The sequence below is a fragment of the Podarcis pityusensis genome, assembly GCF_964106645.2.
Source record: "Podarcis pityusensis genome assembly, chromosome: 8".
Lineage (NCBI taxonomy): Eukaryota > Metazoa > Chordata > Lepidosauria > Squamata > Lacertidae > Podarcis > Podarcis pityusensis.
Window position 1 is genome coordinate 69,009,250 of NC_138033.1, and position 26,118 is coordinate 69,035,367.

Sequence of the window (26,118 nt, forward strand, 5' to 3'; positions counted from 1 at the left end):
ATAACAAAACAGCGGCCGTTTCAGACAGACGGGGCTGCCGCTGCTGCTGCTGGTGGCGGCGGCAGCAAGGGAAACCTTCCGCAGAAGCCAAAAATGCTTCTCTCCCACCAAGAGGGATTCCAAGGTGGCTGAGGATTGGAAGAAAAGGGGAGTTTGGGGGGCAGGCGTGGAGGATCCAGCATCCCCGGAGAAGATCCAAGGCTGGAATAAAAAAGTTTCTCCGAGGAGAAAGACTCCCCCTCCGCGGCGCAGAGAGACCTGACCTCCTTCCGCTTGCTCTTTTTGAGCAGTGAGCGGGAGAGAGAAGCCAGCTGCCCGCCTCGCTTCGGCCCCCGACGACGAAGGTGCAAGTTGAGAGACGCGGGGACATTTGAAGCAGCAGCCACGTCCTTAAGAGCGACGGGGGGAGGCGAGTAGGGAGCCGCACCATGTAAACTTTCTTGTGTCAAAAAAAAAAAAAGCGAGAATAAAAGGTGAAGGCTGGCAGCCGGCGGCGGCTACACGGGCCACATGACAAGGTCTGGCGGGCCGGATTCGGCCCGCGGGCCTTGTGTTTGACACCTGTGCCCTATACAGTGGTACCTCTGGTTGCGAACGGGATCCGTTATGGAGCCCCATTCGCAACCTGAAAGGAACGCAACCCATGTCTGCGCGTGTGCAGGTCGCGATTGGCCGCTTTTGCACATGCGCGTGATGTCATTTTGTGCATCTGCACATGCGCGAGTGGCGAAACCCAGAAGTAACCCTTTTCAATACTTCTGGGTCGCCAAGGGATGCAACTGAAAAAAACGTATGATGAAGCAAATGTAAAAAGAGGTATGACTGTAGTGTCCTAAACGGCTTGGGACCAAATTCCTTGAAGGACCGTCTTCCTCTCTTATGTGAATCTGCCCAGCTTTTCGGAATGGCACTTGTGTCCTTCTTGCATGTGCCATTGGCATGGCAAGACATGAGAGGCCATCCCATGCAGTGGTGCCTCGTATGGGGAAGGTCCATGGCTCAGTGGCAGAGCACCTGCTTTGCATGCTGAAGGTCCCAGGTTCAATCCCCAGCATCTCCAGGTAAGGCTAGGAGAGACCCATACCACAAATCAATACAGGCCACACTGAGCTAGATGGACCAACGGTCTGACTCAGTCCAAGGCATCTTCCTATGTGGAACCCCCTGCCTCAGGAACTTGAGTTCCCTTATTCCTTATTTGTGCTCTACAGTTAGTTGAAAACATGCCTTCTTAAACTTAATTGGGAATGCCATTCTTTCATTTGATGTTTCATTTGTTTTGGCTGCTGTTCTCATAAAATCATATAATTGCAGAGTTGGAAGGGACCCCCAAAGCTCATCTAGTCCAACCCCCTGCAATGCAGGAATCTCCACTAAATCCTACAAGATAGATGGCTATCCAACCTCTTCTTAAAGACCACAAAGGGAGGAGACGCCACCGCCTCTTGCGAGAGTCTGTTCCACTGTTGAACAGCTCTTTGTTTTTAGTTGTATCATTTCTGTTTTAATAGTTGGGTCACTTTTTGGTTTTAAATATTTGATTTTCTGTTTGTAAGCCACTTTGAGCAACTCGCTTGTGGAGGAAGAAAGTAAGGTATAATTACACACACACACACACACACACACACACACACAAATAAATAGAATATTATTTACACAGACTCACACCACCATTTAATTTATGTTAATATTAATCCTTAAGCAAAGGATCTAAGCAACAATAAACTAAGATAAGCAAGAACAGAACACCATGTCAGTTATGCATAGGGTTGTAATGGCATGTTTCAGCTGTACATTTTTATTTATGATTGCATTTGTAATCCACTTTCCTCCAAGGAGCTCAAGGTGGCCTACATGGTTCTCCCCCTCTCCATATTATCCTTACAACAATGAAAAAGGTGTGGGATTTGAACTGTGGTTTCCCAGGTTCTAGTCCAGCACTCTAACCACTACACAACACAGCCTACAAAACACATGCAGATATAAATACAGAATCGCTATGAAATTTTGTTAACTGCAGGTGGTGGCTGCAAGCCTGAGAGTTCTCATCCCATCCCTTGGCACATTTAGTTGTTCTTTTTAATGCAAATCTCTCCCATAATATATATGTAGCTAGCCAATGGAAATTACTCTCTGCTTTTCCAGAGATCACCTTGTTCTTAGGAACTGAAGGTTTCACATTATTCTGAACTGAACACCTACAAGGCATTTGGGTCTTCAGCTGGGGACTTTGCCAGAGATATGCACACGATTCACCCTCTATGATAGTTTAGCAAAGGAAGGAACTGCTGCCTTGCTGTTTCCTGTTCCACACTGCTATTGCTCTGCAGCACTACCACTGCAGCTGGCCAGAGAGTAGAACTGCAGCTTCTAATTCAGCAGGTGCTCAAATTACTTACAAAGCCAGTTGGGTTCCAACCAATCAAATAACACAGGAGTAGGAACCTTAGGCCCAGGGAACAAATGCTGGCCTCACCTGAGTTACCTGAACAGTGGCAACTGCTCATTTCCAGACTACCAGACTCACCTTTCCTCACGTTGAATGAAATCAGTCCCTTCTGGTCTGCACAGTCCAATTCATCCTAAGAAGGCCAATGTTGGAATGTCCAGCTGCTGTAGTATTCTAAGCCTCTCTGTCTAGACCTCTAAGCTCTGAAATTTTGATAATGGGTCTTGCCGGCTTGCATGAGGATAGAGACGGGTCATGCATAGAAACTAGCCTGCTGAATGAAGGCAAATGTGATTTTTGTTGCCCACCCTTCCACTCCTGCCTCTGGCCCTCTGGTATGTGGCCCCCAAAAGGTTGCCTGGAAGGGAATGTTGCCCTTGGACTGTAAAAAGTTCCCCACCTCCGACTTAAGAGACATGTGGCCCTTGGGCTGAAAAAGTTTCCCAATTCCTGGTCTGTGGTTATCTTGATATCTACCTGCACTCTGAATCCTGCTCTGCTCTCAGCTGCCTCTTGGTCTTGCTGTCTGTGACCTAACCTGGACTCTAGCCAAGCCTTGCCAGTAGCCCAGGATACTGCAGCGTTCTCCCTTTCCCTATGTCTATCCAGCTTCAGATCCCATCTGGTAGGCCACACATGTCTCTGTCACACCCTAAGGCACCGCAGACATGGAAAGGCAAAACTCCTACACTGCTGGCCTGGAGAACCTAAGAACATAGGAGATGCCCTGTTAGATCAAGTCAAAGGCCTGTCTAGTCCAGTATCCTCTTCTCAGTGGCCTACCAGATGCCTCAATGGGAAGACCACAAGCAGGACCTGAATGCAGCAGGGCTCTTCTCACTTGTGATTCCCAGCAACTGGTATTCAGTATCATACTGCCTCTGATTATGGGTGCAGCCTGCTCTTTCCTGCTGCCTGGTTGCTTGGACAGACGGTGTTGCATTGGCTAGTCACTCAGTGCTCTGCTGGTTGCTCTCCATTTTGTCCATTATCTGTCAGAGTTTAGCCCAAGTCTGTGAGCTGGGATTGGACCCTGGATACTGCCTCTGACAACATTCTTGCAAAGCAGAACTCATTGTGTTCAGTATGGAGTAATGTTACACACAGAGACACACAGACATACAGACACAGACACACACATGGGTTTTTCATGCTCCTGGTATGATTTCATCCCTATTTAAAGAGCAGGTAAATTTGGGTTTCCCTGCCTCCGCCATCTGAGAAATATTGAGTGAAGCTTATATCATTTCCTGGGAGAGTTTCCAGGCACAAGGCATCGCCCAACCATTCCCTGCACCATCTGATATTAGTGTCAGAACTCCATAGAAAGAAAGCACCAATCTCTGTGAAGGCCTGACTGGAGGAGGAGCAAAGGGACAGAGCAAAATCCTCCCCCAGTTCCGACTTGGTTTCAGACCCTGGAAAATGCATTGCTTTTATTGATGTAGTGAACCTCCTGTGTCAGAAACACTCTACCTTCTTTCAGAATACCAGAAGAGCCCTGCTGGGGATCAGACCAAAGGCCAATATGCCCTGCCTTCTGTTCTCGCAATGGCCAACCAGATAGCTACAAGCAGGACCTGAATAGTGTCCATACAAATCCATTTCCTTCATGAATTTGTCTTTTAAAGTCATCCAAGTTGGTGGCCATCACTGTATCTTCTGGTATGAATTTCATAGTTTGATGGTCTTCTCCTTTTCCACTAGATATGTTCTCTCTTCAGCCTTTATCTGCCCTTCAGTGAAAATTTCCACATCTCCCACTTTCGTCACTGAAACTTGCTTCTTCAAGATGGAAGATGAGAAGCTCAGAGGGGAAAATAGCCACTTCCTGTTTTCTATTGCATTTACTAATGTGTTCATCCAGTGCATATGTCCATGGCTGTTGCTTGCAAGGGGCACCAGGGCTTTCCGAACCAAAAATTCTGGTCACTCATGCCATTGTGAATGCTGGTTCTCCAGGGTGTTGACCCGTTTCCTGCATAGGTGCCACCATATTGTTGTCATCCTCTTGAACAGGGAGATAAACTCCATTTCGTTGTTCCTCCTAGAACAAGGCAGATTTGTTTAAAATCAATACAATATATTGATGGATTCAGGCAATGCTGAATAAGTAGAAATGTGACTTTCCTCCAGACCCCACTCTGATTCCACTTCTGATCACAGCAGCACCACCAAGGGGTAAGGTTAAAAGGTAAAGGGACCCCTGACCATTAGGTCCAGTCATGACCGACTCTGGGGTTGCGGTGCTCATCTCGCTTTATTGGCCGAGGGAGCCGGTGTACAGCTTCCGGGTCATGTGGCCAGCATGACTAAGCCGCTTCTGGTGAACCAGAGCAGTGCACGGAAACGCCGTTTACCTTCCCAGTGGAGTGGTACCTATTTATCTACTTGCACTTTGACGTGCTTTCGTACTGCTAAGTTGGCAGGAGCAGGGACCAAGGAATGGGAGTGCACCCCACCGCAGGGATTCGAACCGCCGACCTTCTGATCGGCAAGTCCTAGGCTCTGTGGTTTAACCCACAGCGCCACCCGCGTCCCTAGGGGTAAAGTGCTTTACTGAATAAACACTGGATATTTTTTACACTATGTTGAAATCAATTTTATATCAAGGTAACTGTCCTAGTTTTCCCACAAAGGATCTGGGGATTGCAGTTTGGTGGGAGGTGCAGAGAACTGCCCATTAGAGATCCCCCGTGTCTCTCACAAATGTACAGGGTTGTATGCAGTGTTAGTCCTCTCATCTGTGGGGATCCATTTAAATTAATGGTCATGACTAACTTGGGGTCCTTAACTTTGGTGCGTCTACCCTGAGTAGAACTTGGTTGGATGTTACCCACAGTTCCCAAGTCTTCCTTCATGGATGTAGACCCAGGTGGGGAGAGAATCTGGTGCCCCCCAGATGTTGCATGACTACACTTCCCATAACTCCTGATCATTGGCCATGCTAGTTGGGACTGACTGAGAGCTGGATTCAGCAACATCTGGAGGGCAGCAGGTTCATCATCCTTGGTGTAGACACCAACATGCTCAGTTTCTGGAGACTATTCTTCCCCTGCTATTGAAAAGAGGAGAAAACGAAAACAGGGGTGGTTTTCCTGCTACTTCCTTGGGGAGGCGTGGAATTTCTCTGACACTTTCAGGAGAGGTTGCCCCACATCTTACTGAAGAAAACATCAGAATGCAACTTAACAAGAAAAAATACAACAAATAAAAGCCTGAGTTTCCCCATCCCTGTGGCAGATAATCCAGGAAGAAGTTGCAGGCAAAGTGGGCAGTGGGTAGCAGAGACGCCAAGTTCCGCCGAAGATTGAAGGGATCTGTCACATGTCACACACATGTGACTTTGCATCTTCATCAGCATCTATAGCCAGGGGCTCCTTCTCTCGTGCGCTCAGAAGGAGCCAGTAACTGAAGCCGTTCCAGGGGAGCCGTTCACATGTGGCCTCCCCTGCCCTCTCAACATTGAGGGGGCCCAGCCCTCTGCCAACAGTATTGAGGGGGGAGCAAAGGCAGTTCAGCTCCATGGAGTCGGCACCCCTGGTGGGTGGGGGTTAGTGGAAGTCTTTAAGAGAGCAGGAAGCTTAGAGGGGAAACACTGCAAGAGGGAGAAAGAGAAAGTGCAATAGCAACCCTTAATATATGTTGAAATTGCATGTTGAAAGCAATATGGGCAGAAGAAAAGAAGTTGTAAAAGGCTTATATAAAAGAATACTCACCTGTACTCTGGCAGCACCTGTGAAGAAGAAGAGAAGAGCTTTTTTTTTCTTTTCAAAAACCCAGTAGAAGACATTTCTAGATGAGATTTTCTAAAATGTCTCCATTTGAGAATAGAAGGAGCAGCATTGACCAGGCAGACTGGCCCTCCTTAATGTTTAGCTAAAAAAAGGCAAAACCAAAAACCCCTTTCTCCTAATTTGAACCTGTTGGCTTGAGGTTGCAGCCAACTAAGTTCTACTCAGAGTAGACCCATAGAAATTAATGGATATGACTAACTCAGGTCCACTAACTTCAGTGGGTTTACTCTAATTTAGTTAGATACAACCCATACTAATCCACTGAGGTTAATAAGAGCCTCAGTGGTTCCTTATCCTCTGCACATCACAGGTGTGCCATAAAAGAACCAACTTGCATGTGTTAAGGAGACATCACTGATCAAGCAAGCCAGAGAGAAGTTGAATGACATCTGTCCATCAAAAGTATTTCACTTTAGACAGGGCTTGGTAAACCCTTTTTTCAGATCAAGGGCCGAATTCCCTTCCAGACAATTTTCCGAGAGTCACATGGCAGTAGTGGATGGAACCAGATAGATAAATGGGCTGAGGAATGAATGTAAAATTTACCTCTGTACACCTGGCAGTTTCTGCACTCCTTCCCCCTGTATCCTCCATCCAGGCATACAAAAAGCATCTTCAGATCTCATGGACATGTTCCAGAAAATGCAGAGCAGTGCCAATGATGGGTGTGGTCTGGAGAGAGCTCTGAGGGCCACTTAGAGAGGCTTGGAGGGCCACATTGGACTCCCCCAGGCCTGATGTCCCTTGTCTCTAGCTTAAAAGCCAAGTATACTTTCTTTGTCCTCTCCAATCAAGCAAAAGGCAAGCAGACCAAATGAACTGGGGTTGGGGGAGATTTTTGACTGCTCAAAGTAGAGTTCCACTTGCAAGACACAGGAATGCAGGTTCTGGATTTGTTTTTGCTTAACTACACATGCACTTGTTGCACACTTACGTTTTTTGATGCGCTTCCTCCATTGCCATATTATGAAGCCACATATTAAGGCAAGAACCAGCAGAGCAAGAATGGCAGTAGTAGCTACAAATACTGGCACAGGCACGTGTTTCTGGCCGACACATGCGCAAACTGCATTGGAAACTGCTGTGCCTGCTCGTTCTTCTATCATGCCTGCCTTACTGCAACTGAAAATTAAACAGAAAGGGTTAAATTAGGGGTGAATGTTCAGAAGAAGGCTTGATATTTGTGGAGACTAACAGAAGGGCAGTAAAAATGGACTCTGCAAATGCTTGTGGCTGAAATGAGCTGGATGGACAATCTACTACTCAGTGATAGATTTCTCTGGCCTTTCTGTGTTTGTGCATACAGATTATAATTGTCAATTTCACTTGGATACTTATTTGGGAATACCCAGGCTGTCTTTATTAACTTACGCATTTAAATTAGGTTCAGTAAGATATAGTTATTGTTAATGTTAGCTGATAATCTTGCTTGCTTGCTTCCTCCCTCCCCCTTCTAATTTGCAAGAAATTAGCGAATCAGTCAATTTCAGTTTTCCCCAGTTTCTCATTTTTCTTATCTTATATCATGTGTGTGTGTATATTGGGGGGGGGTGCATGAAACTGCAATTTTTCTTTTTTAAAAAAAATCCTCATGAAAATTACATAGTCATTTTAGTGCAAATTTCTCCTGATATACACATTTTTCTATGCTGTTTTGACTAATGCACACATTGTTGAAAGGCATACTCCCTAATGTAATGCATTTGTGCATGTTATTTTCACCACTGTGTGCATTTTTATGCACAGCTACCCCTAATATATACATTTTTTGTAGTAAACATTGGTTGTAGAATTGCATTGCAACATTCGTGGTACTGGGAATTTTGAAGGATAATTGTTTTCTGAATTAAGTATTGATTTGAGAAGCAGAAAATTGGTAGCTTTGTTTCAAAAAGCAAACAAAATAGAATTTCTTCCCCCATTCTCAATGTACTTTTATCTTTAAATATGTCTTTTAAGAGAAAACAACTGATATGTTATTTCAGCCGACAGCTGTATTGCAACATTCAGGAATTATGAAAAATGGAAAATAAACAAGAGCCAGTGTGGTTGAAATATACTCAGAGTCGCAAAGTGATTTCATGCTCTTTATTCAGCTCATAGTGGTGAGGAGGAATGAATGAATGTCCCCTCAAAGTATCTGCTTTATATACATTATTTACACAATGGGCTGCACATGATTGGTTAATTCTGGAATTCTACTGTAAGCCAATCAGGTTGTGGATTCACTTATATCTGGAGCATGATTGGGTGGTTCCTGCCAACCAATCATACTGCTGCATTGTTCTTGGACCAATCAGACTGCTGCATTCTGAATCCTATTGTTCTAGGACCAATCAGACTGCTGCAATTTGGATCCTATTGTTCTAGGACTGCTGCAGTTTGGATCCTATTCAACTCAGTACATAACAGTGGTGTAGTGGTTAAGAGAGGTAGACTCGTAATCTGGTGAACCGGGTTCGTGTCTCCACTCCTCCACATGCAGCTGCTGGGTGACCTTGGGCTAGTCACACTTCTCTGAAGTCTCTCAGCCCCACTCACATCACAGAGTGTTTGTTGTGGGGGAGGAAGGGAAAGGAGAATGTTAGCTGCTTTGAGACTCCTTTGGGTAGTGATAAAGCTGGATATCAAATCCAAATCCAAACTCTTACACATTCGTCTGCCAAATGTGGACCTATTTGTCTTGAAGTTTTTCTGGACCTGGATATAATCTAACCTCTGTTTAAGCTTTGTACAAACCAAGGTAACAGCTCACTAAGTATGTCATTTTCATGCTTAGTTCTTTAACTTCCTAGCAGTAATGGGAAGGAAACAGCGCTGAATGGAAAGAGGTGTATGTAGAATTAAGACTATGTGGCACCACACAGCCACAAACTGGAAATGCAGCTGTTAGAGAGTCTTTAGTATCACCTACTTAGTCCAAGGTTCACAGGAGGTGGACATCTCGGTCTCTGAATAGGTCCCAAGAGGGCAGGGTACGAACTGGGTGTCACTGGTTTCTGTGCCTGAAAAAGAATGAGAGGAGCGGAATATTTTAGATGCTGCTACAAAAGATAGAGCCCTCTGCACCTTTCATGCTTATGTCCTGCTTGTGTGTTGGGGCATCTGTTTGGTCGCTGTGAGATCAGGATGGTGAACCAGAAGAGGCCTTTGACCTGGTCCAACAGGCCTCATCTTGTGTCCTTATGTCTTATTGTACAGTGGTAAGTAAGTACCTAATTCATTCCGGAGGTCCGTTGTTAACCTGAAACTGTTCTTAACCTGAAGCACCACTTTAGCTAATGGGGCTTCCTGCTGCCCCGTCGCCGGAGAACGATTTCTGTTCTCATCCTGAAGCAATGTTCTTAACCCAAGGTAATATTTCTGGGTTAGCGGAGTCTGAAAGTGTATGTAACCCGAGGTACCACTGTAGTCCCTTGTTGCTTTGAGAGTCAATAATCTATTCACATAAGAACCATAAGAAGAGCCAAACGCCCATCTCATTCAACGTCCTATTCTACCAGTGGTGATCCAACTGTGTTGATGTATTAAGCCGAGGGTGGGAAGCCTTTTTCAGCCTGAAGACAACATTCCCTTCTGGGCAGCCTTCCAAGGGACACATGTCAGTGGCTGGTGAAGCCAGAAGCAAAGGTGGGTGGGACAATGGATGCAAATTTATGCAGCAGACTAGTTTCTACACATAGACCATCCTCCATTCAGAGAGGCCAGAGGATCAGATCTAGCCGGGCAAAACGGTCAGGTGGAAAGCAAAGCCAGAGAGGGGTGCAGCCTGGGAGTAGTCTGAAGAGCCAAATAGAGTGGCTTGGAGGGCCACATTTGGCTTCTGGCTCTGAGGTTCCCCACCTCCCTGTATGAAGCACATCTTAAGTCGGATGGTTTTACGATTGAGTTTATGCTCACTGTGATGATTATTTTTCTTCTGAACATGGGAGCTATAAATAAATTATTTTTTAAGATCGGCAGAAGAGTGGCTGCACCAAATCTCTACTGAGACAATAGCTGCCAGGATGCTCATAGCAAAAACTTGGAAAGGGAGAAAAATTCCATCAATGAAAGAATGGCAAATTAAATTTTGTGAATATATAAACCTGGCAAGACTCACAGCATTCATAAGGGGACAATCGGACCAAAAATTATTAAAAGAATGGGGATGTGCTAAAGAATATATGAAAAAACATTGTTCTGGAGTAAGCATATCGGTATGTAATGAATGATGCTTTGCAGGGTTAAAGAAAGAGAAAAATGGTGTAAAAAGTATAAAGATAAAGGTAATCTACATTAGACACAACAACTTAGAAAGAGTAAAAATTTCGAGGTCTTAGAACAAAGGAAAGAAGTCAATATGTGTATATGTATGTAATGACTAGATTAGAATGATGATATGGTTTTATTTGTAGATGTGTGTTTTTGTTTTTTTGTGTTCTTTTTTCTCGTGTGTTTTTTTCTTGTTTGTACCGTTTTATTTTGGATTCAATGTTTGTAATTTTTGTTGTAATTTTGCATTGAAAATATTTTTTTAAAAAAATAAATCTCAACTGAGACTTACCTGGCTGTGTCACCATAAAACCAGGTGGAGAAATGGTGTGCTTTGAGCACTGTTCGCAATCTTGGTTGATGAACTGAGTGCAATAATAGCCAGGCTTGCAAGAGCAGACTGTGTTCTTCGTATACGTGCATTCTTCTTTAACTCTTAGATGGGCTCCTGCCGGGCACAATCACAGATATGAGGGTTTGTGGGGGCCGCTGCTATGATTGTTATTATTTTTACATGCCACCCCAATCTCCAAGTGGTGGCAGAATCCATGAGTTCTAGGTGTTTGCTCTGCTTCTGTTTCCTTGGCAGGAAGGTCAATGGAGACTGTGGTGTCTTTACGATCTATGGTTTTATCTGCACATATATATAGGCTGAGCATGAGATGGATCACAGCATTAACCCCTACAGATCTTTCTTCTCCATTAGCCACAGCTTTGGATCCAGCACAGATCAGGCATGTCTCTGTGTCCCCAGCTTCCATTCTGCCTGCACCTCAGCACACACACACACCTGGCTATTCTTCTCCTACCTATCAGCTAGACAGAAGAAATGCCCACCCACTAGCCATCACCTAGCTCTTAAACCTAGCTCATTCTTTTGTGATGCTGATGAGGACAGTTAAGTAGCCAGCTAAGGCCAGACACTGGTCTTACAATAAATCAATAAATGTCTGACCAGTTCAGCAACATTGACCAATTATATATGCATAATTTAAATAATCAGTAAGACAAGACATTGAAATATGAACACACTTAATTAAAGGATCCTAGTCTTTTTGCTCAGCACCTTGGACGGGTCCCCAGACTCAAGAGCCCTCCTTGAGTACCTTCTAGTGATGACACATGTCCCCAGGGGCCCTGCCTGGTGGTGGCAGGCAGCCATTTTAAAATATCACTATAACCCTGTTATAGCCTTGAACAAGGGCATTGTAGGAAATGAAAACAGTCTCAGGCCATTTCTGCCACTCGAATAACCTTGTGGCCAAAGACCCTAAGCCATGGAGGTGGCGGGCAGCAAAGACATTCTGCGAAAAGATTCACCTTACATCCACTAAGAGCAAGGCCTTGACCAAAGTGTACAAATCTAGATCAAACATCTGTTGGAGATGCAGGGAGGCGGAAGGCACCATGATCCAAACGTGGTGGAATTGCAAAAGAATCAGGGAATTTTGGGAAACAATATATAATGAACTTTTTTAAAAAAAATGTTTACATGTTCCTTTCCAAAAAAAACCTGAAGTCTTCCTGCTAGGCATAACGAGCAATGAAATTCCAAAAAGGGTAAAGAAAATGTTTATGTATGCGGTAACAGCAGGAAGAATTTTAATTGCTAAGGTATGGAAAGGAGATTCTACACTCTCAAAATTAGATTGGCAAAATAAAATGTTAGACTATGCAGAGCTAGCAAGATTAACAGCGAGACTCTGAGACCATACAGATCAAATATTTAACAGAGAGTGGAATATTTACAGAGGATACTTAAAAGAACATTGTAATAACATAAATGATTTGGCAGGCCTGGATTGATTTCTGCATGAATTAAGAGATCGCTACAGAATTAACATAACAGAATAATTTAGGGGAGATAAAGTTAAGTGTGCAGCTGTAATGAAACTTAGGAATCACAATGGGGGGGGTCGGAAGTCATGTTAGAAATAGTGATGGATGAATTCAATCTTTTCTTTTTTGCGTGCACAGGAGTGTTAATTTTGAATCGCTTTTCATTGATCATTGTGTATTGCTTTGTTTTTGTTTTGTTTTTAAAACTAATAAAGCATTTTTTTAAAAGAGCAAGGCCTTGAGGGTTGCAACCAGTGCCAATCCTACTCAGAGTAGAGTCATTGCAGGTAATGGACATAACTGAGGTTCATTAAATTTAATAAATATACTCTGAGGAGGGCTTAGCTGGTGGCTCAAAGGGTGGTGACAAGGGAGAGGGGCTTTTCGGTTGTGGCTCCCCATCTGCAGAATGCCCTTCTTAGTGAAGTCTGCCGAGCGCCTTTGCCGGCTGAAAACCTAACCTCCCCCCCCCCCCAAGGTCTTTGGATAGACTGATATGGTGTTGTTTTCTTACCAGTGTGCTGCCTGTGTATAATGCATTCACACTCATGTTTTGAAATGTATTCTAAGTCACTTCGGTAACAAACAACAAGAAGAATTTTTACCTGATTCACATTCTTGACATGTAAAGCACTCTCTCAGCCCATTTGACTGGTTCGTGTATGTCCTCCAACCACAAGCAACACACGTTGTACTGGAAATAGAAGTGCAGTCTCTCTCGACTCTGTATCCTGTGGACAAATAGGAAAATGGCGCCCCTCCTCTGAATCCTAATTTGTTAAACAGGCTCCTCAACCAGGTCTGGGTGGGGACAATGCTGGGAACTAGTGTGGCCAAGCCGGTGAATGAGGGGGGCAGTGGAGCAGTGGCTAGGACCTGTGTGCCCCACCCCTACTCCCTTCTCCACTTCTGCCTGGGGAAGGAGTCTCAAAGCGGCTAACAATCTCATTCCCTTCCTCCCCCACAACAAACACTCTGTGAGGTAAGTGAGGCTGAGAGACTTCAGAGAAGTGTGACTGGCTCAAGGTCACCCAACAATATGGAGGAGTGGGGAATCAAACCCGGTTCACCAGATTACGAGTCTACCGCTCTTAACCACTACACCACACTGGCTCTCAGAGAGGAGTAGGTGGTCACAGTTCCTATCCATAGCTGAAGGAGAAACAGCAAAGTTGTGTGAAGATGCCCCTCTTCTTTCTGGATCTGCCACCCCGCCCGGTTGTCCCCAGCCTACCGCCTGAGGCAACTGCCTCTACCAGGCCAATGGATGGGCCGGCCCTGTTTACAGGGAGAAGAACAAGGGTGCCATGCCTTCTTACCTGGATTACACCTGGGGCAGCATTCGCCACGGATATTGTACTCTGAATCAGTACAGGAGGAGACTTCCTGGTAGAGAAGAAGCTGTGTTGTGAGGAAGATGCAGAAGCTCTTTCAGGGAGAGAGAAAGGAGACTTTAGTCTCACTGTGCCCGGCTCAGTGCATTCTTGGATTAATCCTATCATTCCCCCCAGCCCACCCCAGGGAAGGCAAAGAAGGATATGAAACAGCAGCCTGAAAAGTTTGGGCAGGAAACAGGGATGCTCTTGAACTTACAACTTTCTCCTCCAGATTTTTGGAGTTGTGAAGCAAAAAGATATGAACCTCCTGTCAGGTTGCTGCTTCACTGAGTCCAGGTTTAGGAGCCTGAGAGCCACATTCTAGGCAGGCTTCCATGCTAGCAGTGGGCTTGACCAGTATGAATTTTACTTTTGTACAACAAGTTCATTTCTACAGGGGTGGACCTTGGTAATATGCCATCTTGCATGGAGGCATTTGACGCTCTCCCCCCCCCCCCAGCCTTTGCAGTACCGGCTTAAGCCAGGCTTTCGAAAGGAGGTGTCCTAGAGCCCTCCCACCTCATTCCCAAAGCCTGGTAAGTGCTTGCCCACCCTTGGGAAGGAGAAATGTGGACTCTAGGGCCCTGTCAGAGCCCTCATGCCTCCTTGCCGAAGCCAGGCAAGTGCTTACATTTGCTCCAATTGAGTGTTGAAGATCGGGTGGGGTGGGGGGTGGGCAGTGGTGGGACAAACAGAAGTCTGGATGAGAGCTTACTGTGGAGTAGCCCCAGCTGAACTGGGAAACTCCAGCATCCACTGCATCCAAACTCTCTAATCCCAATAGATCTTGGGTTTGGATTGGTTAAATATGTACAGTCATACCTTCGGGTTACAGACACTTCGAGTTGCGCGATTTCGGGTTGCGCACTGCACACCCGGAAGTACCGGAACTGGTTACTTCCGAGTCTCGGTGCATGTGCATGCGCATAAGTGCTAAATCGCGCTTTGCGCATGCGCAGAAGAGCCGGGTCGCAACCCGTGCATTCGCACACATGACGCTGCGGGTTGCGAATGCTGAGGGTTGCGAACATGCTTCCTATACGGATCACATTTGCAACCCGAGCGTTCACTGTATTTGAATAGTTACTGAAATACGAATTTACATGTTTATGTATTTATTTTTAAATCAGACCTTAATCCAGAAACGGTACTGAACAGACTTACGAATTAAGACATGCAAAACAAACACTGACCAGAAACTGACTAGCATAGTAGCCAGGGACTTTCCTGAGGACAATGTCAGCCTTTGGAACAGGAAGTGCCATAAAGCATTTCCTTTTGCACTCACAACTTCTCCTAAGCAAGAACAACCTCTTCCTGGTTTCAATGTGCCTCTCTGAAGCCTGACTTGGATTCTCACCTCTTTCCCTCCAACACACACACACCAGCCAGAGCCTTGCTGCCCTTTGACAGTTGCTCAGACCTGCCTGGCTAGGTAGGCCTGATCATGGTAGTGGCAGACTTTGGGCTCTCAAATTTCGGTGGCATTCTGTGCGACACTAAAATTCAGGGGGAGGGCTGCCTCTCCTGTTGTGTTTTACAGTGTGGTTGTATCAGCCGTGCTACTCCAAGATTGCCTCTGCTGATGGTGCCCTCAAAGCCCAGTTGATAACAAAAATGCCTTGAACACAAGTGGCTGGAATTAAATGCACACCAAATGTGGGACAAATTTAGTACACCTATGTTAATCATTAATTTCAGTGGGTCTACTCTTAGGACTGGCCATAGATGCAACCCAGTGGATCTACTCTGAGCAGGACTTAAGATATCACCCAATGCATTTTTGTATCTTATTTTCATGAACATGTGCCTTTCTATGCATCCATCCATGGCTGAAAAGCTGCACTGCAAAATTTGGAGCAGTGCACATTTTTAAAGGAGGCTCATATTGTGTCGGAACAAGTGAATTAGGGCGATTTGCTTTCAAAACTGTACTGAGCTGACTTTTTCTCCCATCCGTACATCAAATGCATTCCTGTGCACACTTGCTTGGGAGAAAGCCCAATGAATACAGTGCGATTTACTTCAGAGTAAACATGCTGAGAATTGTGCTGCTAGAGAATGTTTTTAAAATGTTCAGGGGGGGGGGCAAGGCAAGGAACAGGAGGTCAAAAACATACTGTACTTCTTTTATTTCTCCACAAGGTGGCATTCTGTGCCTGTCTATCAACTATCAAAGTGGGTGGGGCGGAGGAAGTAAACAAAGAATCGACCTATGCACCGGGAAATTCCCAGAGCAAACAAACCTGGAGTTGTTTCGTGACTTGTAAAGGCGTTTTTCGGAATGCTCATTAGCAGTCACGGTGTTCAAACCTATATTGTTGTCAACTGCGTGAAGATTTCGCATGCAAATAAATTCAATGGTAGGTATGAAGCAGGAGAGAACTTGAACACTGTTGGACTCAAACTCTAATCAGCTCTGGCATGCATGCCCAATGACCCAGGATGATGGGAGTTGTAGTCCAACATCTGGGAGCCCATAGGGTCGCTATGCTTGACATAAAATTAGAGGACTGTAATCCCAAACCTACTTAATAGGGAGTAATATGATAGGAAGAGTTGTTGTTGATGTTGTTGTTGTTGTTAGTCACTTTTCTCACAGAACGGCCCAAAGTAACGTACAGTGGTACCTCGGGTTACAGACACTCAGGTTACAGACGCTTCAGGTTACAGACTCCGCTAACCCAGAAAGAGTACCTCGGGTTAAGAACTTTGCTTCAGGATGAGAACAGAAATCGTGCCACAGTAGTGCAGTGGCAGCGGGAGGCCCCATTAGCTAAAGTGGTGCTTCAGGTTAAGAACAGTTTCAGGTTAAGAACGGACCTCTGGAACGAATTAAGTACTTAACCCGAAGTACCACTATACATTAAAACCAATTAAGAACATGCAATAAAAACACAGCTATCCAGACAAGAGGCAGGACTTACAGATCACACCCTGCTAAAAAGAAAGAAAGAAAAAAAGAAGGCTGCAATCCTATCCATCATATAAAGGCCAAAAGCCCGGATAATGAGAGAAGCCTTTCCAGCCATGGCTCCCTGGGGAGAGCATTTCACCAGCAGGGAGCCACCACTAAAAAGGCCCACCCAAAGAAGGGCTTCATATTGATTACAGGGTCTGGGTTCAGTCATGTGGGGTTACTAGCATTGTTGAGCAGATTTGTATTGAATTCTGCTGCAGACTGTATTATTATTATTATTATTATTATTATTATCATCATTATCATCATCATCATCATCATCTTATATCCTGCCCATCTGACTGGGTTGTGCCAGCCACACTGGGTGGCTTCCAGCAGAATATAAATAAAATAACGAAACATTCTATGATCAAACATTAAAAACTTCCCAATACAGGGCTGCCTTCAGATGTCTTCTGAAAGTTGTATAGTTGTCGATCTCTTTGACTTCTGACGGGAGGGAGGGCAACAGGGTGGGTGCCACTACCAAGAAAGCCCTCTGTGTGGTTCTCTGTAATGTCACTTTTTGCCATAGGAGCCAACTCCTAGGGGGTGAGGTCCCTTCACCCTCCCCCATAAAATATTTGAGGGGGTGCTCCTGCCCCAAGTTGATGGGCATTCCCCTTCAAATGGTGTTCATGTGCCATGTCTTGTGATCAGTTATGTGGGACAGGGCTTACCTGCTCCCCAATACTTTATTCAAGTTGGCACCTCTGCTTCCTGCAGTGAGGAAACCGCCAGAAGGCCCACAGAGCTGGACCTTAGCGTCCAGGCTGAACAATAGGAGTGGAGTTGCTCCTTCAGGTATACTGGGCCAAGGCCATTTAGGGCATTAAAGGTCAGCACCAACACTTTGAATTGTGCTCGGAAATGTACTGGGAGCCAATGTAGATCTTTTAGGACCAGTGTTATATGGTCCAGGCAGCTGCTCCCAGTCATCAGTCCAGCAGCCGCATTCTGGATTAGTTGTAGTTTCCAAGTCACCTTCAAAGGCAGCCCCACGCAGAGTGTGTTGCAGTAGTCCAAGCGGGAGATAACCAGACCCAGGGATGCAGAACCTACCACTCCCACCATCCCAAGCCAGCACAGATAATGATCAGCGAGTATGGGTCTTGTAGTCCAACAACATCTGGAAGGTTACACAGGTTCTCCTGGTCTGGCACTGAGGAAGAAATGCAAGCATGGGAGCGGGGGGAAAGCTACAAAAATGTACAATGTGACAGAGCCAAGTATATATAGTTATAAGAAGAAGGGCAGAGAAATAGCTGTGTTGTGCTAACTGAATGTGGGTTGGGAAAACCATGGTTACAAGTGAAGACCGAAACTAATGGAATCACATTGGCTGGGAAATTCTGGTTTCACAATGTTGCAGCCTCATGATGGAATCTTTTGAAATCTTTCTGCTGAAATCTGGTGACTAGGGGTCAGCAGCACTGCATTCACAGAAGGGGACGGATTTTTTCTTCTGCTGCTGCTGACTTTGTCAGAGACCAGCTGCGCCAGGAAACCCGCAGCTATCTTGGATCCCACAGCTATTTTAGTCTACCCAGTGTGGTGTAGTGGTGTAGAGCCAGCGTGGTGTAGTGGTTAAAGTTCTTGACCTGGGAGTCAAGGGTTCAAATCCCCACTCGGCCATGATGATGAACTGCTGAGGGACCTGGGGCCAGTCATTGCCTCTCATCCTGACCTACTCTCAAAGGGTTGTTGTAAGGATGAAATGGGGAGGAGGAGAACCAATGTATGGCACCTCAAGCTCCTTGAAGGAAAAAAGGTGGGATATAAATACAGTGGTACCTCAGGTTAAGTACTTAATTCATTCCAGAGGTCCATTCTTAACCTGAAACTGTTCTTAACCTGAAGCACCACTTTAGCCAATGGGGCCACCCACTGCTGCCGCGCTGCCGCCGCGCGATTTCTGTTCTCATCCAGAAGCAAAGTTCTTAACCCGAGGTACTATTTCTGGGTTAGCGGAGTCTGTAACCTGAAGCATCTGTAACCTGAAGCGTATGTAACCTGAGGTACCACTGTACAATAAATTAGCAGAATGGTGGAGGATGTTGCATTTTTCAAGCTATCAAGGATATTTGGGGTTTTTTTGCATCTTAAAGCTGATCTTGGTTATAACTTTAGTCCCTACTTTGGAAGTGCTTAAGAGATTTATTTTCACACCTCTACACATGTGGGCAGTGCTGGATTTATGTATAAGCTAAACAAGCTATAGCTTAGGGCCCCACTCTCTTCGGGGCCTCCAAAAAATTCAAAGGAAAACAAACCCTGGATGTACATTTCCAAAATGTAAGATTAAAAACAAATAAAATAAAACCTACATACAGCAACAGTGTTTTGTGCTGTGTAGGCTCCTATGATGTAGGTAATGGGCCCCGCCTGCTAGCCTGCTCCCTAAAATATCACTGGTTTGCTCATTTCTATGTACAGATACCTATTGGGTCCATAAATTACCATATAGCATATAAAGGTAAAGGGACCCCTGACCATTAGGTCCAGTCGTGGCCAACTCTGGGGTTGCGGCGCTCATCTCGCTTTACTGGCTGAGGGAGCCGGCGTACAGCTTCCAGGTCATGTGGCCAGCATGACTAAGCCGCTTCTGGCGAACCAGAGCAGCGCACGGAAATGCCGTTTACCTTCCTGCTGGAGCGGTACCTGTTTATCTACTTGCATTTTGATGTGCTTTCGAACTGCTAGGTTGGTAGGAGCAGGGACCGAGCAACGGGAGCTCACCCCGTCACGGGGACTCAAACCGCCGACCTTCTGATCAGTAAGTCCATTCAACAACAAAAACAGCGTCAATTTGTTATTGACAAAGGCCAGCTGGACATATGAAGGGCCCAATTACCTTCAGTAGCTTAGGGTCTCATCAAACTGAAATCCGGCCCTGCATGTGGGTGTTTTATTATGTTTGTGTACACAAAAAGAGATACATGGTGATATTATTTTATGTAGTTTGGTATTTGCATTTGATTTGTATTGTGCATCATCTGGAGTAGAAGTGGGGAAACTTTTTTGGCTTGAGGGCTGCATTTCATCTCCCATCCAGATAAGCAAGATGCATTATCAGGGTCCAAAGATATACACCATCCAAGTTATGAAGCTGGACCAGTGAGCAGTGTGGCCTGGGGACAGCCCCCAAGGCCTAATACAGAGACCTGGACCTGACGTCCCCCACCCCTCAGCTAGAGAACTTGGTTCATATTTGGCCAATGTGTGCCAGCAAATAAAGGAATTCCAAACCGAATCCAGTTTCATAGTTTCTGGTGAAGATGTGGTGGAGCAGTATTTCAATTATTTTGACCAACAAGATAGCACGATGAGAAACAGCTTCGTGGGGGGCTATAAGCAGGGCTTTCTTTCAGCAGAAACTCACTGGAACTCAGTTCCAGCACCTCTCAGGTAAGCGCCATTGTAAGAGAACAAGGGAGGTGTTTGTGGCTACTTCTGGCACCTCTTTTTCTAGAAAAATAGAACTGGCTGTAAGGGACGCTGTCATCCAAGAAGTCATGCCAACAGACCCTGCGGAAGTGAGACACCACAAACCCACATTGTGACCCAACATGACTCAGGAACATTTCTTCCCCTTCGTGTGTAACATTCTCTGAGACATTAATCGTGCTACACAATGGGATGCAGAAGTGAACGATGCCTTGCCAGACAGGAAATAACCTTTGCAGTTAAGAGAACTTATTGTTATGTTCAGGGCCACTTCTTCCTATCAGTTTTTCTTCTGTTTCTTCTGCTGTCAAAAACTGGGAAGCTTGACAGTGTGTGGGGTCTTTTACTTAAGAGTAGAGGGAAGTGGGGTTATGAGCAGGGAGTTTGTGGGTTGTATAGTAGAAGAAGAAGAGTTTGGATTTGATATCCCGCTTTATCACTACCTGAAGGAGTCTCAAAGCGGCTAACATTCTCCTTTCCCTTCCTCCCCCACAACAAACACTCTGTGAGGTGAGCGGGGCTGAGAGACTTCAGAGAAGTGTGACTAGCCCAAGGTCACACAGCAGCTGCATGGGGAGGAGCGGAGACGCGAACCCGGTTCACCAGATTACGAGTCTACCACTCTTAACCACTACACCACACTGGTAGATTCTCTGGCTGCCCATCTACAACAAAGCCAGTTCATAGTCCTTGTGTTAATTTGCAAAGCCCTGAATGACTTCGGTCCGGGGTACCCTGATATCTAAGCTCGATCACTGAGATAATTGGCAGGACCATCATTGGTTGCACCCTGAGCTGGTGATGCTCACCTGCCCACAGCAAGAAACCAAGCCTTTCATGTCATTGGCTCGGTCCTGTCGAATGCTCTACCAATAGAGATTCAGCCTCGACTTTAAAAGCTTGGTGGGAGGGGCATGCCAACTGTCAGGACATTTTCACAGCTTGCACCTTGGAATCCTGACTTCTGGGCTTTGTGCTTGCAGCTGAGCCTGTGCCACAATCAGTCTGAAAACAGATCTCCTCCTTGATCTCAAGTAAGACTTTCTATCATGGTGTTTTGGGATGGGAGGCTGACAGCTGGCGGGGCAGTGCCCCATTTGCTCTCATGCATCAGCCAAGGTGGCGATTCTGAGAAATTCCTGGAGGTTTGGGAGGCATTTGTTGCCATTAACATAGGGTTGCCATCCCCAGAATGTCCCCAGATTTGCAAATCTGTCCCCGGGAAACGTGGCAGCGGCAGCCTCAGCAGCCCAGAGCCAGCCTGGTAGCGTAGTTGGCTCTGGCTGGCTTCAGGAGCTGCTGGCTGGCTTCAGGAGCTGCTCGCTGCTGTGGCACCCACCATTTTTCCTGCACCACAGCAGCGAGCAGTTCCTGAAGCCAGCCAGAGCCAACTGCACTACCAGGCTGGCCCCTCCTGGGCAACGGCCGCCCGCCCGTGACTCCCGAGCCTCCCCTGATCTGTCAAAACAAAGGGGGAAGGAGATCGGGGAAGGCTCAGGAGTCACAGGCGGGTGGCGCACTGTTGCCCAGTTTTTTTAAAAAAACCTCTGTGCATTTATGTTTCACAGGGTGCAAAAGAAGGGCTTTGCACCTTTATACAATATGCATGTGTGCTTGGGCCCAGGATCTTTTGCCTCACCACCCAGCACTACTGACTCCCTGTTGCTACTCAGCTTCAAAAAGAAAAAAAGAAAAAAGTGTCCCCGGATTCATTGAAAAAAATCTGGTAACCATACATTAACGTCCTTCTCTCTTTATGTTTGATGCCCTTGCAATGAACAGAATGACTTAGTGAACATTCCTCAAGGCGGACACCTTTCAGAGTTCCCCTTGAAGACAGGTAGCTCACTGGGTACAGTGCAGGTAGCCACCATATTGCCACTGAACCTACCTGAAATGGTTATTGAGGAGATAAAGTGGGATAACCCACCCACCCAACTATGTCATCCTCAGCCTCTCAAAGGAAGTTCAGGGTACCCTGCGATAGGTAGCTTGATGAGCACTCCTGTAACATACAGACTGGCCTGACAGGTGAGTGTTCACCTTTTGAGGTTTTATTTTTAAAAATAGTAATCATGCGGCTTTCTGAGTACAGAGAGCGACTCACCAGAAAGGTGAAGATTTGTCACTCATCGCACCAGACATCACAGGCACTAGCCAATAGGTGCCTGTGACACTTCTGCACCCACGCAACTGCTTGCAGCCGACACACACACCCTCCATCGTCCCACATTTATTTCCACCACAAAAAAAGAAGGTCGCTGAGAGAGGATGTCTAGATCATACTCAGTGCCTGAGTAATGACGGTGTTGTGGTTGTACTAAAAGTAGAAGTCAAAAACCCAAGAGGCCTGTCATATAATTGGGTGCACTTGTGGGTTTCTTAAAAAATAGCATCAATTCCCATGCCATTGGCAAACGCCAGTTTTGAAATGAAAGGTGACTTCAAAGGTAGCCCAGGCTTCGATCAGATGGGCCAGGAGGCTGGAGGACTCAGGACAGAAGTGGAACATGCAAGGTTTGGGATACACACAGATCTTGCCATGATCTAGGAAAACCGAACAATAATTCCTGTCTTTGCGCAACCTTAAAGAAAAGGTTTCCTAGGGCAGTAAACAAAGGCTGTTAGGCTCAGATCCTGCAACCATCTACCCGGGAGGAAGTGCCACAGAGTGGGCCTTACTTAAATATGCACAGCCTTCATGGGAGATTTGTGGCCCTTGAGTTGTTATTGGACACCATCTCCCATAAGCCCTACCCAGCACTGCTAGTTATCAGGGGTGATGGGATTTGAAGTCTGAGGATTTGCCTGCCCTAGTTGTTCAGGATCATTGCTGTTACTAAGGATGGGGGAGAAATCAGATTTTGTTTGCATTGAGAGGGAAACCTACCTCAAATTCACTTTCTGAAACGATACACAAACTGAATCACAGTTGCCCTTCAAAATTCGCACTTCTCCATGCAGTTCTCCAGGCAAGTAATGTGTGCAAAAATGCATCTGTTAAAATGCGACCCATGGAGAATATAGCATACAAATATGCATTATATAAGAGGGAATGGTTTTGCAAAAAAAGGTATACATTGGGCAAAATTGCCTATGGAGATGTGTTCTGTCAGGAGAAATGTGCACTCAAATGCTCGTGAAATCACAAACCAATGTGAAAATGTGGAGAACAGAACTTATGAGCGCAAAGATGAGAAACTGAAATGGACAAATTTCCCCATCCCTCCTTTTGACCCAATAATCTTATGATCCCCAAATAAATTTGCACATTACCAACAATTCCATTGTTTAAAATCCTAAGCCAAGTGTACCTTTTGACTTAGTGGAATAAGCACCAGCTAGCAGTTACTGCTCATAGGAAAAACCACCTTTCACTTTCAGTTACTGGAATACTGAAGTCTTAGAAACAAACAAGTGGGACCTGAATTCCCAGTCCAACCCCTCACAATGGCTCCCAACCAGGTAAACCAACAAAAGCTTTAATTTCTCAAAGGCGATGTTTGCCATCTGCCAGGTGTATTCTCCCTGCTACTGTTCCTAGTGGAGACTGAGCCACACACTGGTCAGCTGAGAACAAGTGAGCTGGCAATATCCTCTGGCCCAACACCCACTCTCCTTGAAGCCCTCATTTTTTCAGAAGGAAGGAGGCAGATCTCTTTATTGCACCCTTATAGCATGATAGGCTGACCCGGGGGAAGGGGACACAAAGTTTCAAAGTTTGCTTACCAGATGCATGGTGCCAAAAAAGGGGTTCCTGGAGGTTTCCAATTTCATCCAGTCACGAGGCAGACGAAGGTCATTACCCTGTAGTTAACTGCAGTCTTGTGTTTACCTCCCTTCGGTTCCTATAGATCCAGGATTTCTGGACTCCATATTCCCAGCACCGAGCACATTGCATTCTGAAGTTCCCACTGCTCCCACTGCCTTTGCCCTCTCGGCCTTCAGCCAAGCGAGACCAAACTTGCCAGGCCTGTCCCTGAATCTCCGAGTCCCGTCAAACGAAGCGGTCACAGCTCGACGATCGCTAGCTCCAAAAGTGAAAGCAAAATAAAAAAATAAAAATCTCCAGCTGTGGTTTCTTTCTTTTCCCCAGAGGCGGTTAAATAATCGCACTCAGTTCCAGATAACTTCTCCCCAGCCACTTCATTTCTCGGCACTGAAGCTCGTCTGCCTTTCCTCCTTTTATGCAAACTCTGCTCTGGATCCTGTCTTCCCAGAACTGTTTACAGACGGGAAATAGCAGACAGGAAGCAGGAGGTGGGCTCCAATCACAACAGAGGAGGGAACGGCCCAGTCCTTCTGATCATGTTTTTTTAACAAAGTACCTGGCAGCAGGACAGTGAAAGGAAATGACCAAGTGAATCGGTCCACCGGAGCAGTGAAGAGTTGGGTGAACTTGAAGCCAGGCAAAAACACCACCTGGCTCTTGAACTCTGACCACCAGACAACTGCTGACATTGGCAAACCTTTCCATTTCAGTATCTTTCATTTCCCCCGATCTTAGATTCAGGTCTCCACAACAATCTGTGGGGTGTTCTTTTTTCTTTAAAAGCACTATTCCTGTCGTATGAATTCACTCGTGCAAATTTCTCCTGGCAGTTTCATACGCAGTTTCAATTAACGTACTCATTTTTGCAAGTCATTTCCCGTAATATAATGCCCTTTTGTTTATTATATTGCATGTTGTTTGCACCAAAGTGTGTCATTCTATGGCACCACCACCACCACAATGCATTTCTGTACACATTGGCTGGAGAACTGCAACTTTCGCAGAACTGCAAATTTCAAAAGATATTTGTGGTTTCTGATTTACATGCCAGTTTGTGAAGTGTGAATTAGCTAGTTCCTCGTGTGAACAAAATGGAATCTCTCTCCTCACCCACCACCCCACAATCCCTACCTGTCCACCCTTGTGTGATAATGGATCAGCCACAGGAGAAATAAATATTTCTGCTAGCCTCGGATGCAATTTGATCCTAAGAATACTAGGCTATTCAAACAACCCTTTCCTTGCCCTTGTGGTTCAATGAGTGTGTGAGGAAGAGAAAAAAGGAATGTGCCCAATAGTCTTCATTTGATTCATTTGAAGCTTTTTCACTCTGGTCTTCCTTCCCTCCCCCCACCAAAAAAAAGGGGAAAAAAGGATTCCTAAGGGTCAGTGGCAGATGATCCCAGTTGCACCTGGTGAGATGTAGGTCGCATCAGTGAATGGTAGCTGTAGTCAAGAGTCACAGTAGGTGGAGCCAATGTTAGGCATAGCAGCTCCTCCCCCTGCCCATTTTTCCTCCCCTTTCTTACTCCAGTATCTTTAATAGCAACCCGACATGCCCCCCCCAAAAAAATTAGGGATGCGGGTGGCGCTGTGGGTTAAACCACAGAGCCTAGGACTTGCTGATCAGAAGGTTGGTGGTTCAAATCCCCGCGATGGGGTGAGCTCCCATTGCTCGGTCCCTGCTCCTGCCAACCTAGCAGTTCAAAAGCACATCAAAGTGCAAGTAGATAAATAGGTACCACTCGGGCGGGAAGGTAAACGGCATTTCTGTGCGCTGCTCTGGTTCACCAGAAGCAGCTTAGTCATGCTGGCCACATGACCCAGAAGCTGTACGCCGGCTCCCTCAGCCAATAAAGCGAGATGAGTGCTGCAACCCCAGAGTCGGCCACGACTGGACCTAATGGTCAGGGGTCCCTTTACCCTTATGCCAAAATTAAACATAATAAGAGCCTCTGTGGATCAGGGCAAAGGCCCATCTGCTCCAACATGCTGTTCTCTCTTGGTGGACAGCCAGATGCCTCAATGGGAAGCCTGGATGCAAAACTTGAGTGAAAAGCAACTCTCCCCACCTGGTTTTCAAAGGCATCCTGTCTCCAGTGTGGAAGGTAGCTCATTCATTGTCATGATGGCTCATAGCTGCTTATAGCCTTGTTCTCCTCCAGGAATCTTTCTAACCTTCTTTTCAAGCTATCCAGGAGAGTGAGTGTCGCTGCCCTTTTGGG

At 45.9% G+C, this 26,118-nt stretch overlaps 1 protein-coding gene and 1 long non-coding RNA gene across 3 annotated transcripts; one reads left to right on the forward strand and one right to left on the reverse strand.

The window, feature by feature from the left end:
• Positions 1–1,753: 1,753 nt before the first annotated feature.
• TNFRSF14 (TNF receptor superfamily member 14) lies at positions 1,754–23,991 on the reverse strand. Of its 2 annotated transcripts, XM_081016267.1 has the most exons (8): positions 23,851–23,991; positions 13,659–13,767; positions 12,945–13,070; positions 10,793–10,948; positions 9,161–9,251; positions 7,181–7,368; positions 6,169–6,185; positions 1,754–4,496 (listed from the first exon to the last, which is right to left on the reverse strand). In XM_081016267.1, exons 1-8 carry the CDS (start codon positions 23,896–23,898, stop codon positions 4,383–4,385), a joined length of 849 nt encoding a protein of 282 aa, XP_080872393.1. In that variant the 5' UTR covers positions 23,899–23,991; the 3' UTR covers positions 1,754–4,382. The 2 variants fall into 2 exon arrangements, with proteins under 2 accessions (XP_080872393.1, XP_080872394.1); XM_081016268.1 differs by lacking the exon at positions 12,945–13,070.
• Positions 20,374–24,190, forward strand: LOC308482819. The gene is made up of 2 exons (XR_013989421.1): positions 20,374–21,155; positions 23,976–24,190. It is a non-coding gene; the product is annotated as an uncharacterized lncRNA (long non-coding RNA).
• Positions 24,191–26,118: the final 1,928 nt, after the last annotated feature.

Excerpts from the sequence above, each read along its gene's own strand:
- TNFRSF14 (XM_081016267.1), bottom strand. The coding sequence starts at position 23,898 with ATGAAATTGGAAACCTCCAGGAACCCCTTTTTTGGCACCATGCATCTG. Across the intron at positions 13,768-23,850 it reads TTTTTGGCACCATGCATCTG|AGCTTCTGCATCTTCCTCAC; the intron begins GTAAGCAAACTT and ends TCTCCCTGAAAG. Across the intron at positions 9,252-10,792 it reads TTTTATGGTGACACAGCCAG|GCACAGAAACCAGTGACACC; the intron begins GTAAGTCTCAGT and ends ATTCTTTTTCAG.